The following is a 21,296-nucleotide window of genomic DNA, read 5'->3' as shown; positions in this document are numbered from 1 at the left end:
TGGGTAGTTATACTGCTTTGTTCAGCAATATAACCTTACCCAACTTTTACAGAAAACTTCAGTCACCTTTACAAGAGCAGTTTCAAGTCATGATCTCGAGGGTCATGAGATCAAGCTCCACATAGGACTCCGTGCTCAGTGCAGAATCTGCTTGAGATTCTCTCCCTCTCCCTCTGTCCCTCCCCCCGACTTGTGCTCTCTAAAATAAATAAATAAAATCTTTAAAAAATAAAGTGTACAATGCAATGGATTTTAGTATATGTCCAGATTTGTGCAATTATCACCACAGTCTAATTTCAGAACATCATGCCAAAAAGAAGCCTCTTACTCGTTAGCCACTCTCCATCCCCTACCCTCCCTACAGCTGTAGGCAACTACTAATTTGCTTTCTATCCCTATAGATTTGCCTGTCCAGAACATTTCCTATAGATGGGATCATACAATGTAAGATATTTTGCAACTGGCTTCTTTCACATAGCCTAATGATTTTGAGGTTTGTCCATGTTGTAGTCTGTATCAGTACTTCATTCCACTTTGGTGTTGAATAACAATCCCATTGTATGGAGACACCATATTTTATCCATTCATCAGTTGATGGACATTTGGGGTGTCTCCACTTTTGGTAATATTATGAATAATGCTACTAAACTGCATGTATACAGTTTTTGTGCATGTGTCAACATATGCTTTTTTTTTATTATGTTATGTTAATCACCATACATTACATCATCATTAGTTTTTGATGTAGTGTTCCAGGATTCATTGTTTGCATATAACACCCAGTGCTCCCTTCAGTACGTGCCCTCTTTAATACCCATCACCAGGCTAACCCATCCCCCCACCCCCTCCCCTCTAGAACCCTCAGTTTGTTTCTCAGAGCCCATAGTCTCTCATGGTTCATCTCCCCCTCCGATTTCCCCCACCTTCATTTTTCCCTTCCTACTATCTTCTTTCTTTTTTAACATATAATGTATTATTTGTTTCAGAGGTACAGGTCTGTGACTCAACAGTCTTACACAATTCCCTGTGAATTGTGCTTTTATTTCTTTTGAATAGATACATAGGAGTTGAATTTCTGCATCATAAAGTAACTATATGTTTGACATTTTGAGGAACTGCCAAACTGTTTTCAAACAAATGCACCACTTCACATTCCTTCCAACCTGCAGCAGTTTCTCTGCATACATTCCAACAGTTATTATTGTCTTTTTGATTATGGCTATTCTAGTGTGCATCAAGTGGCCATTTTTATTTTTCACCTTCAGTAGTCTATGCATCTTGTCTGGTATGCTAAGGTGCTATAATGCTTTTTATCTTTTTAAGCTAGTGATCATACATCTTTTCCCTACTAACTGCAGTAAAGGCAGGAGGTAATCTTAATACTTTACTTTGATTTATGGATTTCATATGAATTTTCGTTCTCTCTGTAAAGCAGCTTTTCATTTGGGGGGGGGAACGAACTTGCTCTTAGTTCCACTTCTAAAGATAGAAAATTAGAATTTAATTAGCCTGCATGGACAAACTTCTGTTCCCTCCATTTTTCTTGAATTCAAAGAATAATCACTCCATGCAGCTCAGAAGAACTGGTAGTGAAATCTCAGCTTTCAGAAAGTGCAGACATTAGATTATTTGGGATATGCTACAGCAAGAAATTCTACTTCCTGACATTATTAACTAACTAATACCTACCCTTGCTACAGTGTTAAGATAATGTTTTTAAAATTATTGAAAAGGTACTTTCTGGCAGTGATTCTAGTCTGTGGTACTATAGGCAAAAGAGCCATCATGCTCCTTACCCTCACCCATTTCATCTTTTTTTTTTGTAAGGATTTTATTAATTCATTTGAGACAGAGAGATACAGAGAGAGAGAGCATGAACAAGGGGATAGGGGTAGAGGGAGAGGGAGAAGCAGACTCCCCGCTAAGCCAGGAGCCCGATGTGGGGCTCAATCCCAGGGCCCCAGGATCATGATCTGAGCAGAAGGCACCCCCATTTCATCTTTCATGTGCTTACTCTCACACACACATACTTCCTTTCCTCTATACCCTCACTCATTTTGTTTCTCTACAGTTTCCTTCCACAACACATAGACTTTGGGCTTATTGATGAGATTCACTGGAAAACTTCTTGCCCCAATCATGAAGGCTTTTTCTTCTGTAATGTAGCCAGATCACTAAAGTCAAGAATAGTTGGTTGGTGCCCGTGCTACATGAGACAAAACTTCCTCTTACAATGGTTTGAAATTTTTTTTAAAAAGTTAGAACCTTAAAGGATTATCTTTTGATACTTCTCAATGCCCTACATATATCCACATTTATCTCTGAGAAAAGTGGTTTTCATACTTTGGATTGCTACCCATTAGTAGGGTCATGAAATCAATTTAGTGAATCATAACCACACTTGAGAATTAAGGAGAATGGAATAATATGGGCAATTTTAGATTTCATCCCCAAAAAGCTAAGAATTGTTTATAAAACATTTCTGTTATGTTCATGTATTATACAATGTATGCAACATAATTTTTCTGTCGGCTGTCATTTTTCAAAGGTTTTTTTTTTTTTTTTTAAGAGAGAGGCGAGAGTACACGTGGGGCGGGGAGCAGAAGGAGAAGTAGAGAGAGAATCCTAAGCAGGCTCCACGCTCAGTGTGGAGCCCAACAGAAGGTTCAATCTCACAACCCTGGGATCATGACCTGAGCCATAATCAAGAGTTGGCTTAATCGACTGAACCACCCAGGCACCCCTTAAGTTTAGAAATTAGTGCCTACTATTTCTATCAGTGCCCACTGGGCACTATATATATGTATTTATATATATACATGTATATGTATTATATGTGTGTATATGTAAGTGTATATACATATATATACACAGAAGGTAAAAGTTATAAACATTAGCATACAAGTCCCCTTTATCCTATACAAATTACTATTCAGATGGATTCAAGTGGATTGCATTACAGCTTTGTAATATCAGCAAGAAACCTGAAAAATTGAAACTTCATATTCCAAAACTTTCTGGGTAGCCACAATATTGATGTGCCTTCACAATCACTCTCCAGGATGAATAAAGAAGGGATGTTAACAAAATTGCCTTCTGGCCTTTTCTAACAAGGTGATTACACTTACAGTTCTATTATAGGACATGATTTTTCAGGTGTTTTTTCAACAGCAATAAACATTTTAAAGTGTTAATAAAAAATGCAGTGAATTTAAAGGAAGAAAAATGACATTTCTGAATAGCAACTGTTACTACCCAACGAGAAAAATGATAAGAAAAAAGAGAAATGAAGAAATACTTGAACACTTGAAATACTTTGAAAGTGGTCTGCTTTATTTTGCCAAAAGCATAATGTGGTTGAAAGTTCAACTGGAGAGAGGGCCATGGACAAAAGTGATTTGGTGTTGTTACTTAAGGAGGCAAACCACCCATTAAGACCTGGATACAGACTAAAGTACCATCTAATTACCAGCACAAATAAAGATAATATTCACTTAAAAGTAAAGATGGGTAGAATTTGTGAAAATACAAAAGTACAACGAATACAATTTAAAATACACACAAATTGGGGAAAATAACATTGATGTGGAAGTGGCATGAAAAAGTGGCACATATAGAATATGAAACTTAATTGTGGTCTCTACATATTGAACCCAAAGCTATTGTGGAAGGTAGGATTTTCTTCCGATTCTTTCCCAGGGCACTGCGGTGGGAGGTTGGGGATAATGGGCTTCAAGAACTTGAACTCACCGGTCCCCGAGTCTCCCCTCAGACACACCTCGTACTGGTAGCTGTGGGACAGGGTCCCTGCGCCGCTGACGTCCACCAGGTGGCCCGGAAAGGGGCCCTCGGGCACCGAGCAGCCGCCCCCCGACGCCGCCCGGCTCCTCCTGCACAGCCGCACCGCCACGAACACCAGCACCGAGAACAGGAAGAGCGACGACACCGACGCCAAGGCGACCACCAGGTAGACGGTGAGCGGGTCGGCGCGGGCCTCGGCCGCCGCCGCGTCCGGGAGCGGCAGGTAGGGCTGCGAGAAGCCGTCCACCAGCAGCACGTGCAGCGTGACGCTGGCCGACAGCGGCGGCTCGCCATTGTCCTTGACCAGCACCACCAGCCTGTGCTTGACGGCGTCGCGCTCGCTCAGCAGCCTGGCCGTGCGCACCTCGCCGCTGTGCGCCCACACGCCGAACAGCCCGGGCTCCGTGGCCTTGAGCAGCTGGTACGACAGCCAGGCGTTCTGGCCCGAGTCGCCGTCCACCGCCACCACCTTGGTCACCAGGTAGCCCGCCTCGGCCGCCCTGGGCACCAGCTCGGTGCAGGGCGCGGAGCCGTTCTGCAGCGGGTACAGCACGAAGGGCGAGTTGTCGTTGTCGTCCACCACCAGCACGCGCACCAGCGCCTGGCTGCTGAGCGCCGGCGAGCCGCGGTCGGCCGCGCCCACGCGGAACTCGAACGCCCGCAGCGCCTCGAAATCCAGGGACCTGAGCGCGAACAGCTGCCCGTTGTCCGCGTTGATGGACACCAGCGAGGCCAGCGGCAGCTGCGGGTCCTGGGGCGGCAGCAGCGAGTAGGTGACCTGCGCGTTGGCGCCCGAGTCTCTGTCCGTGGCGCTCACGCTGCCGATGTGCAGGGCGGGGCTGTTGTTCTCGCGCACCCGCAGGGTGTAGGCGGCTTGGCTGAAGGCCGGGGCGTTGTCATTGACGTCGGAGACCGTCACCGTTATGTTGTGCTGGGTTTTCAGCCTGGGGGTCCCCAGGTCGGTGACGGTGATGGTGATGTTGTACTCGGCCTGGCTCTCTCTATCCAGCATTCTCTCCGTTTCCAATGTGTAGTAATTCTCAACAGAAGATTTTACTATGAAAGGGAGGTTTTCTGGGATAGAACAAATCATCCTCCCATTGTCCCCAGAGTCTCTGTCTCGTATGCTAAAAACCATAACCACAGTCTCAGGCAAATTTTCTGGTATTGGACTGGTAATTGATGACACGGCAATTTCAGGAGCATTGTCATTCACATCCATCACCTGAATTCTGACTGTTGATTTTCCAAAGAGGCCTCCCCCATCTGTGGCTTGAATGATTATTGAGTATGATTCAATTGTTTCAAAATCCATGGATGCCGTTAAACTGATTTCTCCGGACTTTTGATTAATTTCAAATGTCTTGCGAATATCTTCTGAGGCATGGGAAAAAGAATATGATACTTCTCCATTTTTTCCTGAGTCTAAATCCCAAGCGGAAACGGTGACAATGATTAAGCCCAATATGCTATTCTCTGGAATCTTCACCTCATAAAATGGCTGCTCAAATTCAGGGGAATTGTCATTAACGTCCACAACCACCACCCGGACCGAGGCAGTCCCGGACCTGGCCGGAGACCCGCCATCCAGAGCAGTGAGGATGAAACTGAGCTCGGACTGCTCTTCATAATCCAGTGCCTTGTCCAGAACCAACTCCGGATATTTCCTATTGTCTGGATTGACTCTCATTTTAATGTGGAAATAAGAGTTGGGGCTTATTGTGTAGTTTTTTAGAGCGTTGATTCCTACATCTAAATCCTTCGCGCTTTCTAGTAAGAACACAGCACCAACAGGACTATTCTCTGGGATTTCTAAGAGCATTTCTTTTTCTAAGAAGACAGGGGAGTGGTCATTTATATCCCTGACCTGGAGCTCAATCCGTAAAAACTGCAAAGGGTTTTTCATTAATACCTGGAAATGCAACACACAGGGCTCCGTGGAGCCACAGAGCTCCTCCCTGTCTAGTGATTCGCTTAAGAGCAAATCTCCGTTGTTTATGTCCAGCTGCAAACGCCTTTTGTTATCATTAGAGACCACCTGAGCCCCCCTTGAGACCAGCTCACCCACTTCTAGTCCCAGGTCTTTTGCCAAATTGCCTACAAAGCTCCCACTCTGCATTTCCTCTGCCACCGAAAAGTGCCCAGACTCGGAACCCGCCTGAGACATTCCTAGCAAAACAAAAAGAAGCAGGACTTGCCTTATCTGCACAGTGTCTGCCCTTCCGTTCTCCATAGTTCCTTTAGGGAAAGCTTCCTGCAGAATCGCTTCAACTTCTCTTCGCAGTTCTGGGAAACGTGCCTCTGATAATGTCCACCAAATCTTCGGAGGCCTATGGATTTTAACCCTATTGAGTAGCTTGTAGTTCGCCCCTTGAAGGCGTGTTCTTTCTGTCTTCCCACCGCTCTGTGCGCACTGGGTAACAGTGTCCTGAACATCATCCAATGTAGTTTTTTTTCACCCCCGCGATGTTATCCTGCAGCGCCACCATGCGTCTCTAGAGATTTTCAGTTAGGTGAAAGCTACCTAAATTCCATTAATATCAATGTCCTTCAGAAACAAATGTTGTTTTACTAATTTTGTTTAAGTGATTACAAATATATTCTATCTTCCATAAAAAATGTTTTATACTCTTTAAAGTTCCTGATGCTGTTAGTATTCTTTTAAATACAAGATCTGATTCCTGGCTCCCAGGAGTTCCCAATCTTTCTGAGAAAATTGAAAACCTGAAACAAGATTGCATCACTACTTGGCCTTCTTTCGATTGTAATGGAAAGGGAAAGTATACACGAGTCACTTTGGGATTCCTCTCAGAAGATATGAATTGGGTAGATCATGAGATGAAACACAAATAGATAGTTGTTACAGAGCGAGAAGTCATCTCTGTAGATTTCCTTCACAACAGTCAGCTGTGAACTGGGAGAAAATGAAGTAAAATACTGGGGTGGAACACATTAGGTAAAGTCATAATTTAGTTCTAATTTCTCATAATTTATACAAAGTATTTAATACGTACACAAACACAAACATGTTACTTTCATTTAAAGCAGGCTTACTCCTAAAACCACCTTCCCTCAGGCTCACAAGATTTATTCAGCTACAACTATGGTCACCTGTTTTCTCTTTCAACCCCAAAAGAGAGAAATTCTCTTTCCCAATCATAGAGCAAAAACTTAGTTTTACTCTGATTAGACAATTAAGATCATAAACCTGCTTTTGAAGCAATCATTTCAAAAGGTATAGAGGCATATCATTATAGGTGGAGATTTTAGTCTCAGAATCTGAAGACCGATCTTTGGACTTTGCTTTGTTTTAAAACTGGGACCACCTTTTAAGCTTTGGGTGGTTTGAGTCCTAGCCAAAGTGCAAGGTTGAGAGAAATTGTTTGAAATAGATCCTAGAAGCTCTCAATAATGCTCTCAAGAATGGATCAAGGAGGTTTCTAAAAATTTTACATTTAAAAATGGTAAGTTCAAATTACATTTTTTAAAATGTAAGACACATTATTGAAAAATTGATTACTACAAAAGGGTAGAAACTGAAAAGTAGGTAGGTTGACTACACTCAGTTATCCTCCTTCCTTTTAAAATACTAAAATGACAGAAAAACCTAAAGTGGTATGAATTCATAAAGACTCAGAATGCACAAGTGAACACCCATAATATTGATGACAGAAATTAGAAAAAAGAGCAATTGAGTTAGCAGTTCCAAGAAACATCTAAACTAAAGTTCCTGCACTGGAGATATTCACACAAAACTAGTGGGTTTTTCTACAATATCCCATTTAGGTACAAGATTTAGAAGAGCCAAGTGTCAGTTAAGGACTAAAAAATAAGTTATTAGGTGACAGTATGTAAATGGAGAGTTGGATACTCTGATCCTCTCATCATTCTACATAGATAGGAAAGTATCTCAGAGGCAGAGAATGGGAAGTTAGTTCTTTGGAGAAATTAAATGGGACTATCCCTAGTTTTGGAGGCCTTAGGCAGAGCTGAGTGCAAGTTGAGGTATAAAACTAAAAAGATGGAGGTTAAGCAAAATTTTGCATCCTGAATGATGAGATTTCCATATTACCCTTACCATGCAATACTCTCTGGTTGTAGGACACAAGGTATATACCTGACCTTCTCTCTAACTTTCCGTCACACAGAAGCTACTATAGAATTCTAACCTGGAAAATATGGAGAGCTCAGATAAAGACTTACACACTGATATTTTGGAGGGGTCTCCCAAATCAATAGCCCTATCCTAGCATGGTTACATTAGAATGAAGTCCTACCATCAACAGGCCTCATGTTTTCACAAAAAAAAAAAAAAGCAGACAGGATGGTATCTCATCATTTTTAAATATGAGAAGATAACCCAGGACCACAGGACATTTGAAGAAATTCCTACAACATGACTAGGAAGGTCAAACTGCCATCACCAAAAAACAAAACAAAAAGGAACAGGAAGAGACATATATAATAGAGAGAAAACAGAAAAAAGTCTTTAAAAATGTCTGATTAATATCCCCAGAATGGTAAAATCTAATAAGAGCTAATACTTATTGAGAATTATTATGTGATACCCATTGTACTAAGTAACACATATACATTTACTCAACAGTAACTGCATGAAGTATGTATTCTTACTGTAAGATTGAAAATAGATTAGGGCTTAAGTGCCCCCTACTAGCTATATAACCTTGATAAGTTCTTAACTTCTATGTAACTCACTCTCATTTTAACAATGGATGTAACAGTAATTTTTACTGCATAATGCTTTTTTGTATAAGGTATTTTATTTTATTTTTTTAAAGATTTTATTTATTTATTTGAGAGAGAGAGAATGAGAGATAGAGAGCACGAGAGGGAAGAGGGTCAGAGGGAGAAGCAGACTCCCTGCCGAGCAGGGAGCCCGATGCGGGACTCAATCCCGGGACTCCAGGATCATGACCTGAGCTGAAGGCAGTCGCTTAACCAACTGAGCCACCCAGGCGCCCTGTATAAGGTATTTTAAAATAATAAATTAATTATAGATGAGGGAAGCTAATACATTTACAAATCTATAACAAGATAATATGGAAAACACTTAGAGAACCAAAAAGGGCTCTTAAAAATAAATATTGTCAGCCAAAAAAACAACTTAAATATAAAGGCTGGATGATAAAATAAATTGTCCAAAAAGTAGAGCAAGAGACCGAGAATATAAGAAAGGAAAAAAAATAGTGTTCAGAGTATCAATCCAAGAGATCCAATATTTAACTAATGAAATTCTGGTTAAAGTGAGAGTGTAGAAAATTCAAGGGAGAAATTATGGTCAAAACGTAACAAGAAAATTTCTCAGAACTGAAAGTGAGAGTTTAAATGTTAATAGGGTACACCCTTAAGACCAGATAGATAAATAAATAAATAAATAGATTAATAACTGATACTCAGATATTTTCACACTTCCAGAATGAAAAAATGGGAGTGACATTAAAAGAGCTAAGAATCAGAAGGAAGGGGCACCTGCGTGGCTCAGTCAGCTAAGCTTCTGACTCTTGGTTTTGGCTCAGGTCATGATCTCAAAGTTTATGAGACTGAGCCCAACTTGGGCTCTGGGCTCAGCAGGAAGTCGCTGGAAAATTCTCAGAAGGTAATCAGTCTACTGAACAGCAACTCTATATGCAAGAACACTGCTTTCAAGCTAGAATTTTACAGCCAAAACTATCAATCAGATGAAAAGAAAAACAAGAGACCTTTACCAAGCAAGTTTTCAAAAACTTTTACCTCCTCTGAATCATCTTTATGAAACTATTGAGAGCTGTGTATCAGTTAAATAAGGGAGTAAACTAACAAAAAAGAATAGATTGGATCTTGTAAACCAACACAAGAAAGTATTAAAGTATTAAAGGAAAAAGTCCCAAGGTGACAGCCTATAGAACAACCAGTGTTGGAAACAATCAAGGAAGCTAAAAGGCAACCTTATGGCAACCTTATGGGATGGGAGAAGATATTCGTGATGACATATCTGATAAAGACTTAGTATCCAAGGGGCGCCTTGGTGGCTCAGTTGGTTAAGGGTCTACCTTCCACTCAGGTCATGATCCCAGGGTCCTGGGATCCAGCCCCCGCATCTGCATCTGTCTTTTGTTGGGCCCCCTGCTCAGCAGGGAGTCTGCTTCTCCCTCTCCCTCTGACCCTTGCCATCCCCCCCATCGTGCCCTCACTGGCTTGCTCTCTCTCTCATGAATAAATACTTGGTATCCAAAATATATTTAAAAACTTACACAACTCAACACCCAAAAATAAATAATCCAGTTTAAAAATGGGCAGAAAACATAAATCGACATTTTTCAATAGAAGACATACAGATGGCCAATAGATACATGAAAAGATGCTCAACATCACTCATCATCAGGGAAATACAAACCAAAACTACAATGAGATATCACTTCACACCTGTCAGAATGGCTAAAATCAACAACACAAGAAATAACGTGTTGGCAAGGATTTGGGGAAAGGAGAACCCACTTACATTGTTGGTGGGAACGCAAGCTGGTGCAGCCCTTCTGGAAAACAGTATGGAAGTTCCCCCCAAAAGTTAAAAATAGAACTACCTTATGATCTATCAATTGCACTACTAGGTATTTACCCAAAGAATACAAAAATACTAATTTGAAGGGATACATGCACCCTAGTATTTATAACAGCATTATCAACCATAGCCAAATTATGGAAAGAACCCAAATGTCCATCAACTGATGAATGGATAAAGTAAGATGTGGTATACACACACACACACACACACACACACACACACACACACACACACACACACACACTGGAATATTACTCAGCCATAAAAAAGAATGAAATTTTGTCATTTGCAACCACATGGTTGGAGCCAGACAGTATTATGTTAAACAAAATAAGTCAGTCAGAGAAAGACAAATACTATATGATCTCACTCATATGTGGAATTTAAGAAACAAAACAAAGGATCCTGGGGGGAAAAAAAGAGAGAGGAAAACCAAGAAACAAACTCTTTTTAAAAAAGATTTATTTATTTTATAGAGAAAGCTCGAGGGGTGGGGTGCAGAGGGAAAGGGAGAGAAGGAATCCCAAGTAGACTCTGACCAGGGAGCCCGAATCAAGGCAGGATCCCAGGACCCTGAGATCATGACCCTGAGATGATGACCTGAGCCAAAACCGAGAGTCAGATACTTAAAGGACTGAGCCACCCAGGTGCCCCCATGAACTCTAAACTATAGAGAACACACTGATGGTTACCAGAGGGGAGGTAAGTGGGGGGATGCATGAAATAGGTGATGGGGATTAAGGAGTGCACTTGTTGTGATGAGCACCAGGTATTGTATGGAAGTGCTGAATCACTAAATTGTACACCTGAAATTAATATTACACTGTATGTTAACTAACTGGAATTTAAATAAAAACTTAAAAAAAGGAACAACCAGTGTTAATGAATCAGAGATACAAAAGGATCTGGGTGAAGATCTGAAATAAATTGATACGTATCTGACATTTTTTAATATTTAAGAGAAACGTTATTCAAATGAGAGTATGAAAAATCAATAATAGTAAAAAGAAAATGATGCAAGTGAAAACAATGGTCAACCCTCAGAATGAAGTTTTTCAAGAAAGGAAATGTAATCATATTAAACTAATGTGTATTTTGAAGTAATCTTGGTAATACAGACAAAAACTACTAGTTTAACTTAAAAAAATGACACCTCTATTGGGAGAATAAGAGAGAGGGCACATGAAATGTTTGGATATGTGTTAGTTGGAAAGTAGAGAAGTTAAATCCTTTTTTATCATAAGAAGTGATTAAAGTATAAACTGAATGTTATGATACAGTGGTATAAACATACTACTTAGAAATATTGAGAGCAATTCTAGAGAAACTACTCTGTAGGAGGGGCCTGGAGATTGAAGAATTTATTGTTTTTCTTCATGACTTTTAGTTCATCTTGATTTTAAATTTTCCTAACAACTAAAATAAATTTACAAAATGAAATGAAAAGTGATTATCTTTCCAACAGTCCACCAATATTCTCACAAAAATTTTCAAAATGTTTTTATTTTCATTTTCATGCAGACTATTACATTTTCTTGGAATTGTAAGACATGACTTATTTTTACATGTCAGCAAAAGTGAACACTAGAAAAAGGTAAGAGTAGTGTATTTAAGGGAAATGAAATCATAATATGACTACAAGGTATCTTGTGAGTCCAATATCACTCACAAGATGATCTCATTGTGTCATGAGCAGTGTAATAGAAAAATATTTATTTTTAAATGCTATATGACATGGTTTTTAAATATATGATTAAATAGAATGTTAGATAAGGTCAAAAGTGCGGGTATGTCTTCTTACGTGAAGGAAGTACAAGGTGATTAGGATCAAGAGATTAGTGTATGAAATATACTTAAGAAATAATAACTAAATGCTTGCACATTTTGAAATGGTTAAACCTTAAAACTATTATTTAGAAAAGGGTGCTAATTAAAGCTACCTATTGATTAATGCAAAAAGGATGAAATAACATTGTAAAACAGTTATATAGCACTTAAAATTAGGCTTGAAACTGCATAATAACTAGGAGTTTTAAAACTAAACTAATATGGATATTAGAGTACAACACTTAAAAAAAGAATTCTTACTGAAAATTAAATCCATAGCTATTTCGAAAGGTGGGCTTTTCCTCACTATTCCTCCCAGAGCTCTGTGCCTGGATATTGGGGATAATGGGCTTGAGGAACTTGAATTCATTGGTCCCAGATCCTCCCGTCAGACACACCTCGTACTGGTAGCTGTGGGACAGGGTCCCCGCGCCGCTGACGTCCACCAGGTGGCCCGGAAAGGGGCCCTCGGGCACCGAGCAGCCGCCCCCCGACGCCGCCCGGCTCCTCCTGCACAGCCGCACCGCCACGAACACCAGCACCGAGAACAGGAAGAGCGACGACACCGACGCCAAGGCGACCACCAGGTAGACGGTGAGCGGGTCGGCGCGGGCCTCGGCCGCCGCCGCGTCCGGGAGCGGCAGGTAGGGCTGCGAGAAGCCGTCCACCAGCAGCACGTGCAGCGTGACGCTGGCCGACAGCGGCGGCTCGCCATTGTCCTTGACCAGCACCACCAGCCTGTGCTTGACGGCGTCGCGCTCGCTCAGCAGCCTGGCCGTGCGCACCTCGCCGCTGTGCGCCCACACGCCGAACAGCCCGGGCTCCGTGGCCTTGAGCAGCTGGTACGACAGCCAGGCGTTCTGGCCCGAGTCGCCGTCCACCGCCACCACCTTGGTCACCAGGTAGCCCGCCTCGGCCGCCCTGGGCACCAGCTCGGTGCAGGGCGCGGAGCCGTTCTGCAGCGGGTACAGCACGAAGGGCGAGTTGTCGTTGTCGTCCACCACCAGCACGCGCACCAGCGCCTGGCTGCTGAGCGCCGGCGAGCCGCGGTCGGCCGCGCCCACGCGGAACTCGAACGCCCGCAGCGCCTCGAAATCCAGGGACCTGAGCGCGAACAGCTGCCCGTTGTCCGCGTTGATGGACACCAGCGAGGCCAGCGGCAGCTGCGGGTCCTGGGGCGGCAGCAGCGAGTAGGTGACCTGCGCGTTGGCGCCCGAGTCTCTGTCCGTGGCGCTCACGCTGCCGATGTGCAGGGCGGGGCTGTTGTTCTCGCGCACCCGCAGGGTGTAGGCGGCTTGGCTGAAGGCCGGGGCGTTGTCGTTGACGTCGGAGACCGTCACCGTTATGTTGTGCTGGGTTTTCAGCCTGGGGGTCCCCAGGTCGGTGACGGTGATGGTGATGTTGTACTCGGCCTGGCTCTCTCTATCCAGTGGTCTCTCTGTTACTAGGGTGTAAAAATTTTCCAAGGAAGATTTCAGAAGAAAGGGTAGATCATCTTGAATGGAGCAATTTATTTTCCCGTTTTCTTCTGAATCAAGGTCTGAAACACTGAGAACTGCAACCACAGCCTCAGGCGAGTTCTCAGGTATATGTCTAGTAAATGCAGACACGGTGACTTCCGGGGCATTGTCGTTCACATCCATGACTTGAGTCAGAACGGTGCATTTTCCGGAAAGGCTGCCAGCATCTCTGGCCTCAATATTGACCTCATAGAACTGTATTCTTTCGAAATCAAGTTGTTTTTTCAGTCGAATTTTTCCTGTCTTGTGGTGGATCTCAAAGGTTTTGCAAATCTCTTCAGAAGCCTGGAAAAGTGAATAGGAAATCTCTCCGTTGATTCCTGTGTCTACATCGGTAGCAGAGACTGTGACAATCAGGAAGCCAATGGGACTGTCCTCAGGAATCTGTACCCTATATAGAGGCTGCTCAAATTCGGGGGCGTTATCGTTGATGTCCACGACTTCGATGTAGATCTGAGCAATGCCAGACCTGGGTGGAGAGCCGCCATCCTGAGCTGTAAGGGTTAACCTGAGCTCAGGTTCCTGCTCCCGATCTAGGGCTTTGTCCAGCACCAATTCAGGATATTTACTGCCATCGCTGCGTTTTCGGGTAAGGACCCCAAAGTAGGAATTGGGGCTAATTACATAGTTCTCAATATTATTTCGGCCCACGTCCATATCCTGAGCGTTCTTCAGTGGAAATGTAGTTCCAGGTGGACTGCTCTCTGATATTTTTAACAACATATCTCTGTCTATGAATACTGGGGAATGGTCATTTATGTCTATTACCTGTAACTCAGCTTGAAAAAACTTTAAGGGATTTTCTAGCAACACCTGGAAATGCAGCACACAGGGGTCCGTGTGACCGCACAATTCCTCCCGGTCCAGTTTTTCATTTAGCAACAGATCTCCAGTTTCCCGATCAAGCTGCAAATGTAGTTTGTTCCCTTTGGAAATGACCCTAGCTCCCCGCTTGGAGAGTTCCCTCTGACCCAGACCCAGGTCCTTTACTAAATTGGTTACAAATGCATGACCCTCAGTTTCCTCCACCACAGAATAGCGCCTAGGGTCCAAGCCTGCCTGAGATAAACCCAAGAGGAGAATGAATAAAAGGACTTGCCTTTGTCTGCAAATGAGCTTCCCGCTGGTCTCCATTGTTCTTGTCTGGTAAAGCCTCCCTGGAGGGTGGTTCTGTTGAACTGTAAAGACTTCAGAATCCAAGACTTGTGGCTCTTTCCCAAGATACCTCAGAAATATTCCAGTAAGTGGTCCTATTAGAGGACCCAGCCCTTCCAGTCCTCCCTCCCGTGGCATCCAAGCTTCCCGTGGGCTTCCAGTTTCTGCCGCTTAGTTTTGCCTGTTTATGGAGTCGCAGCTGCAGGGCTGGTTTGTACCTTCTTATCCTGCAGCGCCACCAGGCGTCGTCATAGGATCTTACATTTTCTGGGATGCAAATGGATGCAGTATTCCTAACTCTTGCCTGTATAAACTATATGGAGCCTTACCTTTACTATCCCTAGACTTTATGGTGTAGACAATTGTCTGAGGGCCAGACAAGAGAAAAAACACTAGTAGGGACTTTCTGCTTTTCTACTTTCAGCAAAAAGAAAATATTTATGTAACAACCTAGCTAAGAAGAAAATATATGCAGAAATTCTTTAAAATATACAGGTGGAGTCATATAGAAAACTTTCAGAGTTATATACTTTTGTTGCCATGAACTATTGGAATAATTAGTAGCTATGAACCTTGGACAAATTATTTAAACTTGTCTCAGTTTCCTTATCTGTAAGGTGGAGATATCTACCACATAGGGCTACAGTGAGTTTCCCCATCTTACAGATGAGGAACTGAGGCAGAAAGATATTAACCTGCACACACACACACACACACACACACACACACACACACACACACTGGGCATGTAATTTGATGCCCTCAGGTAGCAGGTTACATGCGTCCATTGCCATGACTAGAAAAACACCCAAGATTCATGTGGTAGGATGCATGAGCAGGATTATTCAGATAGAACTTATCATGTCAAATGATGAAACAAGGAAAGGCTGGAGAGTTTATCTAATAGAGATATCATCTGTAACTGCAGTGGTGATTCTGTATCTCAGAAGGATGTCCTAATTTTGTTAACTCCTCTTCTTACAGTGTCATTTGTTAAAAAACTTATTATGAGAAATCCAAACCCTATAAAGAAGAATAGTATGATGAATCTCCAGGTACTCATAACTAGCTTCAACAATTATCAATATTTTTCCATATTTGCCCACTTTATCTGCCCATCATTTTCCTATCTCAAACTAAGTTTTCACCCATAAATACTTCATTATGCATCTCCAACTTTTAATGACTTAAAAAAAACCCAACTACAATGCTATTCCCATACCTAAGAAATTAGGTTAACATTATTTAATATCCATCTAGGTTCAAATTTCTCCAGTTCTTTCAAAGTTGTTATGGTTGTTTGAATCAAGACCCAAACAAGATCCACCAAGCATTATATTTCCTTGGTATGTGTCTTAATTTCTTTCATTGTGTAAAATTCCCTCCTCCCTTTTCCCCTTTCATTGATTTGTTGGAAAAATTGGATAATTTTATCCTGACATTATGAAAACAACTTAAGATTTTACTGCTGTGAGGTTTTTTCTTTTGCCCTTAGGCTATATCCCATTAGTAATTCACAGTTAATAGCACTATTTTAAGAGTTACCGGTACTTCACTTACAATACATTTAGAATAGTTGTGTAAGAATTATCTGGATAATTGTTAAAGAAAAAGCAATGACAGATTATTATGACAAACAAAGCTTCTCAACTCTTCAGAATCTCTAAGCAATTGGATGATAATTTGTTTCTTTAATATGATATATTTAAACCATTCTTTTCTTATACTATCCTGATTCAGCAACTGCAACATATTGAATAGGAAAGTTATTTTTTAAAAAAACTTTAAAATTAAGGAAGGAAATGTGTTTTAAAAGTAGGTAGGGACCACTCGAGAAGTATTACTGCAATGTGAGCAAAAAATAAACTAATGAAACAATCAAAATTATGTATTATTTCTATTCAGGGCCATTAACTTTCCTGTGAAATAAAGGTTTTGTGTTCAGATAACAAGGAGAAAGCACTTCCAATATTTTTTTACTTAAGCTTTGGTCAGATCATAGCTTTAATAATAATAGTTGAATAATTGATCCAGAAAAGCTGGATTATTGGTAAATGAGAACATATAACCAGAGACCACTACATACATTATTATTTCCAAATGTAAAAAGACTGAACAGGAATATTAACATGAGAAGACTTCTTCTCCTTAATCAGGGAGAAACTTGCCAGGTGATATTTAATGACAGAAAACACTATAGCATCATAGCAAGTTCTCAGAGTCAGACAGATCTAGGAGAGATGCTCACCTCTACCATTTATTAGTTGATGACCCTAGTGAATTCACTGAACCTCTCCATAGATGTTGATTTGCTCATTTCTAAAGATACCTCATAGGTGTACTTCTAAGATTAAAAGTGTTAACATAATGTATGATGCATAGTAAGTGCTTTTTAAAAAGCTTTAAAAGATACTCTACAACCAACAGTTCTAAAACTAAGTGTAGTTATAGTACAACACTCCAACTCAAAAAATAAGAGTAGCAATAAACTTTAAAGACAAAACAAACTTAAAACATCTCAAACAAGATTTTCATGTAATAGATTGCAAACAATGTACAATTGTTTGAGATAAACCACAAGACATATACATTCCATGCTTTGTGGAAGTTTCCTAGAGCTAAAGCTGGATCCATTTCTCTGAAGAAATTTGTTCTAGGACTTTAACAATATTTGAAATACTATGAAAGCAATTTTCTACAAGTAACTCAGGATGAATTTCATAATAAAAATATACTTTTACAATATGAGCGTTTATTTTTCATCCTTTATCAGAAACCCAAATCATTCTGACAGGAGGGATATTCTTCCACTTCCCTCCCTGTGATCTGAAACTTCAGATTAGGGATAATGGGCTTGAGGAATTTGAATTCATTGGTCCCCGAGTCTCCCCTCAGACACACCTCGTACTGGTAGCTGTGGGACAGGGTCCCCGCGCCGCTGACGTCCACCAGGTGGCCCGGAAAGGGGCCCTCGGGCACCGAGCAGCCGCCCCCCGACGCCGCCCGGCTCCTCCTGCACAGCCGCACCGCCACGAACACCAGCACCGAGAACAGGAAGAGCGACGACACCGACGCCAAGGCGACCACCAGGTAGACGGTGAGCGGGTCGGCGCGGGCCTCGGCCGCCGCCGCGTCCGGGAGCGGCAGGTAGGGCTGCGAGAAGCCGTCCACCAGCAGCACGTGCAGCGTGACGCTGGCCGACAGCGGCGGCTCGCCATTGTCCTTGACCAGCACCACCAGCCTGTGCTTGACGGCGTCGCGCTCGCTCAGCAGCCTGGCCGTGCGCACCTCGCCGCTGTGCGCCCACACGCCGAACAGCCCGGGCTCCGTGGCCTTGAGCAGCTGGTACGACAGCCAGGCGTTCTGGCCCGAGTCGCCGTCCACCGCCACCACCTTGGTCACCAGGTAGCCCGCCTCGGCCGCCCTGGGCACCAGCTCGGTGCAGGGCGCGGAGCCGTTCTGCAGCGGGTACAGCACGAAGGGCGAGTTGTCGTTGTCGTCCACCACCAGCACGCGCACCAGCGCCTGGCTGCTGAGCGCCGGCGAGCCGCGGTCGGCCGCGCCCACGCGGAACTCGAACGCCCGCAGCGCCTCGAAATCCAGGGACCTGAGCGCGAACAGCTGCCCGTTGTCCGCGTTGATGGACACCAGCGAGGCCAGCGGCAGCTGCGGGTCCTGGGGCGGCAGCAGCGAGTAGGTGACCTGCGCGTTGGCGCCCGAGTCTCTGTCCGTGGCGCTCACGCTGCCGATGTGCAGGGCGGGGCTGTTGTTCTCGCGCACCCGCAGGGTGTAGGCGGCTTGGCTGAAGGCCGGGGCGTTGTCGTTGACGTCGGAGACCGTCACCGTTATGTTGTGCTGGGTTTTCAGCCTGGGGGTCCCCAGGTCGGTGACGGTGATGGTGATGTTGTACTCGGCCTGGCTCTCTCTGTCTAGGGGTCTCTTTGTTACCAGGGTGTAGAAATTCTCTACCGATGGCTTCAGGACGAAGGGGAGATGGTCTTGGACGGAACACACCATCTTTGCATTGTTCCCTGAATCTCTGTCTCTAATCCTAAAGACACCTACTACTGTCTCTGGTGAGTTTTCTGCAATTGGACTAGTAAGTGATGACATGAGCAGTTCCGGTGGATTATCATTTACATCTGTTACATGGACCACCACAGTACATTTTCCAGAAAGCCCTCCACCATCTTTGGCCTGAATAGTTAATGTATAAGTTTGTATTGCCTCGTAGTTCAATTCAGCTTTAAGATGAAGATTGCCAGATGTTGAATTGATTTGAAACGTTTTGAGAATTCTTTCAGTAGCATAAAAAAATGCATAGACTATTTCTCCATTACTTCCTGTATCTAGATCTCTAGCTGACACAGCGACAACCAGCGAGCCAACAGGGCTGTTCTCAGGCACCTGCACCTTGTAAAGGGACTCTACAAATTCAGGGACGTTGTCATTTATGTCCAAAACCAGGATGTGTATGAGGGTGGTTCCCGATCTGGGCGGAGAGCCGCCATCCAAGGCGGTGAGGGTTAACCTGAGCTCAGGAACCTCTTCACGATCCAGCACTCTATCCAGTACCAATTCGGGATAAACATTCCCCTCCCCACTATCACGGATATTAATATGGAAATAGACATTAGAGCTGATGGTGTAGTTTCTCAGGTTGTTGATTCCAACATCTGAATCCTGTGCACTTTCTAGGAGAAATGTTGCCCCTGGAGTGGTACTTTCTAATATGTTCAATGTAATCTCTCGATCTAGAAATACTGGAGAATGATCATTGATGTCTCTGACCCATAGTTCAGCACGGAAAATCTGAAAAGGCTTTTCAAGTAACAACTGGAAAGGCAGCACACACGGCTCTGTGGGTCCGCACAGTTCCTCTCGGTCTAATTTCTCATTTAGAAGCAAATCACCAGTAAGCGGATTGAAGAGTAAAAATCCTATGTTCTCATCTGAAATGATTCTAGATCCCCGAGCTGACAGTTCCCCCGCCCCCAACTCCAGATCAATTGCTAGGTTGGCCAGAAAGGTCCCTCTCTCCGTTTCCTCTGCCACAAAATACCGAAGCGGTTCTGCGCCAGCCCAAGACACTCCCAGAAACACACAAAGAAATAACACTTGCCTTTTCTGCACTGCGCGCACCACTCTGGCCTCCATTATTTGTTTTAGCAATCTTTCAAAACCACGTTCACTCGGCCTCAAGCAGCTCTCAGAAATGGCAGAAACCGAATCCTTAGAAATGAGCTGGATAATAGCAGTGCTCGTGGGGAGGAGTCCCACTTTTCCCCAATTCCATCACCATGGTTTCCTTCCCTCTACTTTTCTTGTCTGGCCAGCTTTCCTCTGAACACTGGAAATTCTTAACATCCTTTGTGCGGTTATTTCCCCCTCTTTTTAGCCAGCAGCGCCACCTTGCGTTTCGTGGATGTTATTCCCTTTTTCAAGAATAGAACAAAAAGATGGCGGATTAGAGGAACTGCAACAGGAGTGATTTTTTTTACCCCCAAGTGTCTTTGCGGTTTTATTATATCTTTTTCCTCAAATGGTCACGGTAATGTTAGTAGTTTACATTGCTTTTCCCTGTGATAGTCTGAATTTGCAGAAAAATAAATTTGTGGTTTTCCTTAATCTGGGAACATGGAATTAAACTCTGGCTTCCCACCAGGAGTAAATCTTAAGAAAACTTTCTCCGGTTTTTAAATGAGTTCGGTTTGGTGGCTTTTCTGGTGGTATATCTATGACTCTCTTTCCCATTTTACTTTTGGTTTTCGATCTGTCCAGGTTTTGTTTACTTTTAAAGTAATTTGTATTTAATTTTATAAGCCATTCATTTTCTCTAGGTTTGCAAAATTCTATTTTTTTATCTTTAGGTATATCCCTATTTGTTAGTAATGTTTAATGTCTTGTCTCCTTTTTATTCTTGGGGAGATTTGCAAGGTCTATATTTTGCTGATATTTTAATATGCATTTTTTCCAAAAAGGTATATGAACTTGGTTCAAAATCAAATATTACTAAGTGGCTTAGAATAAAATACAATTGCTTTCTGCCCTTTCCTTACTTTCCTAGCTCCCTTCCCAATAGCCAGCCACTTTAATCTCTGTTATCTCTTCTGCTTTATTCTGTATTCTGCTGTATTTTGATTAATTTTAGACATTATCAGTTGACTCCTTATGTTGGATTAGGTTTTAGCTCTTGTACACTTTCAAGGTCGGTTCATGCCTTCCTTTAGTTGCAGTATCATTGGGAATATTATTGCGTACAAATTATATTTTCTTTCTCACTTTTTTTCTTGAAGTTAATAATTGCCTTGCTTTTTCATTTACTTGATTTTCTTTTTTTAAGATTTTATTTATTTGAGAGAGAGAGAGCACAAGCAGGGGGAGAGCAAGAGGGAGAGGGAAAGGAAGAAGCAGACTCTCCGCTGAGTGCT

The 21,296-nt window shown here is 42.8% G+C and overlaps 4 protein-coding genes across 5 annotated transcripts in view; all 4 read right to left on the bottom strand.

Annotated features, from left to right (window-relative positions):
• Nucleotides 1-21,296, bottom strand: part of LOC113928569 (protocadherin gamma-C4) — a 340,355-nt gene that overhangs the window by 271,631 nt on the left and 47,428 nt on the right. The gene's annotated exons all lie outside the window — the stretch shown is intronic.
• On the bottom strand, nucleotides 3,323-6,321 carry LOC118355936 (protocadherin beta-11). Its single transcript, XM_035727496.1, has one exon. It carries the CDS (start codon nucleotides 6,032-6,034, stop codon nucleotides 3,641-3,643), a length of 2,394 nt encoding a protein of 797 aa, XP_035583389.1. The 5' UTR covers nucleotides 6,035-6,321; the 3' UTR covers nucleotides 3,323-3,640.
• On the bottom strand, nucleotides 6,662-15,042 carry LOC113928588 (protocadherin beta-8-like). Its single transcript, XM_027604453.2, has 2 exons — nucleotides 12,589-15,042; nucleotides 6,662-6,715 (listed from the first exon to the last, which is right to left on the bottom strand). The coding sequence occupies exons 1-2, from the start codon at nucleotides 15,001-15,003 to the stop codon at nucleotides 6,677-6,679; spliced, it is 2,454 nt and encodes an 817-aa protein (XP_027460254.2). The 5' UTR covers nucleotides 15,004-15,042; the 3' UTR covers nucleotides 6,662-6,676.
• On the bottom strand, nucleotides 16,781-20,199 carry PCDHB7 (protocadherin beta 7). The gene has a single exon (XM_035727498.1). The coding sequence runs from the start codon at nucleotides 20,020-20,022 to the stop codon at nucleotides 17,635-17,637; it is 2,388 nt and encodes a 795-aa protein (XP_035583391.1). The 5' UTR covers nucleotides 20,023-20,199; the 3' UTR covers nucleotides 16,781-17,634.

This window comes from Zalophus californianus, chromosome 5, assembly GCF_009762305.2.
Source record: "Zalophus californianus isolate mZalCal1 chromosome 5, mZalCal1.pri.v2, whole genome shotgun sequence".
In the NCBI taxonomy this organism is placed as follows: Eukaryota; Metazoa; Chordata; class Mammalia; order Carnivora; family Otariidae; genus Zalophus; species Zalophus californianus.
The sequence above is the reverse complement of the archived record's forward strand: the minus strand, read 5'-3'. Positions and strand labels throughout refer to the sequence as shown.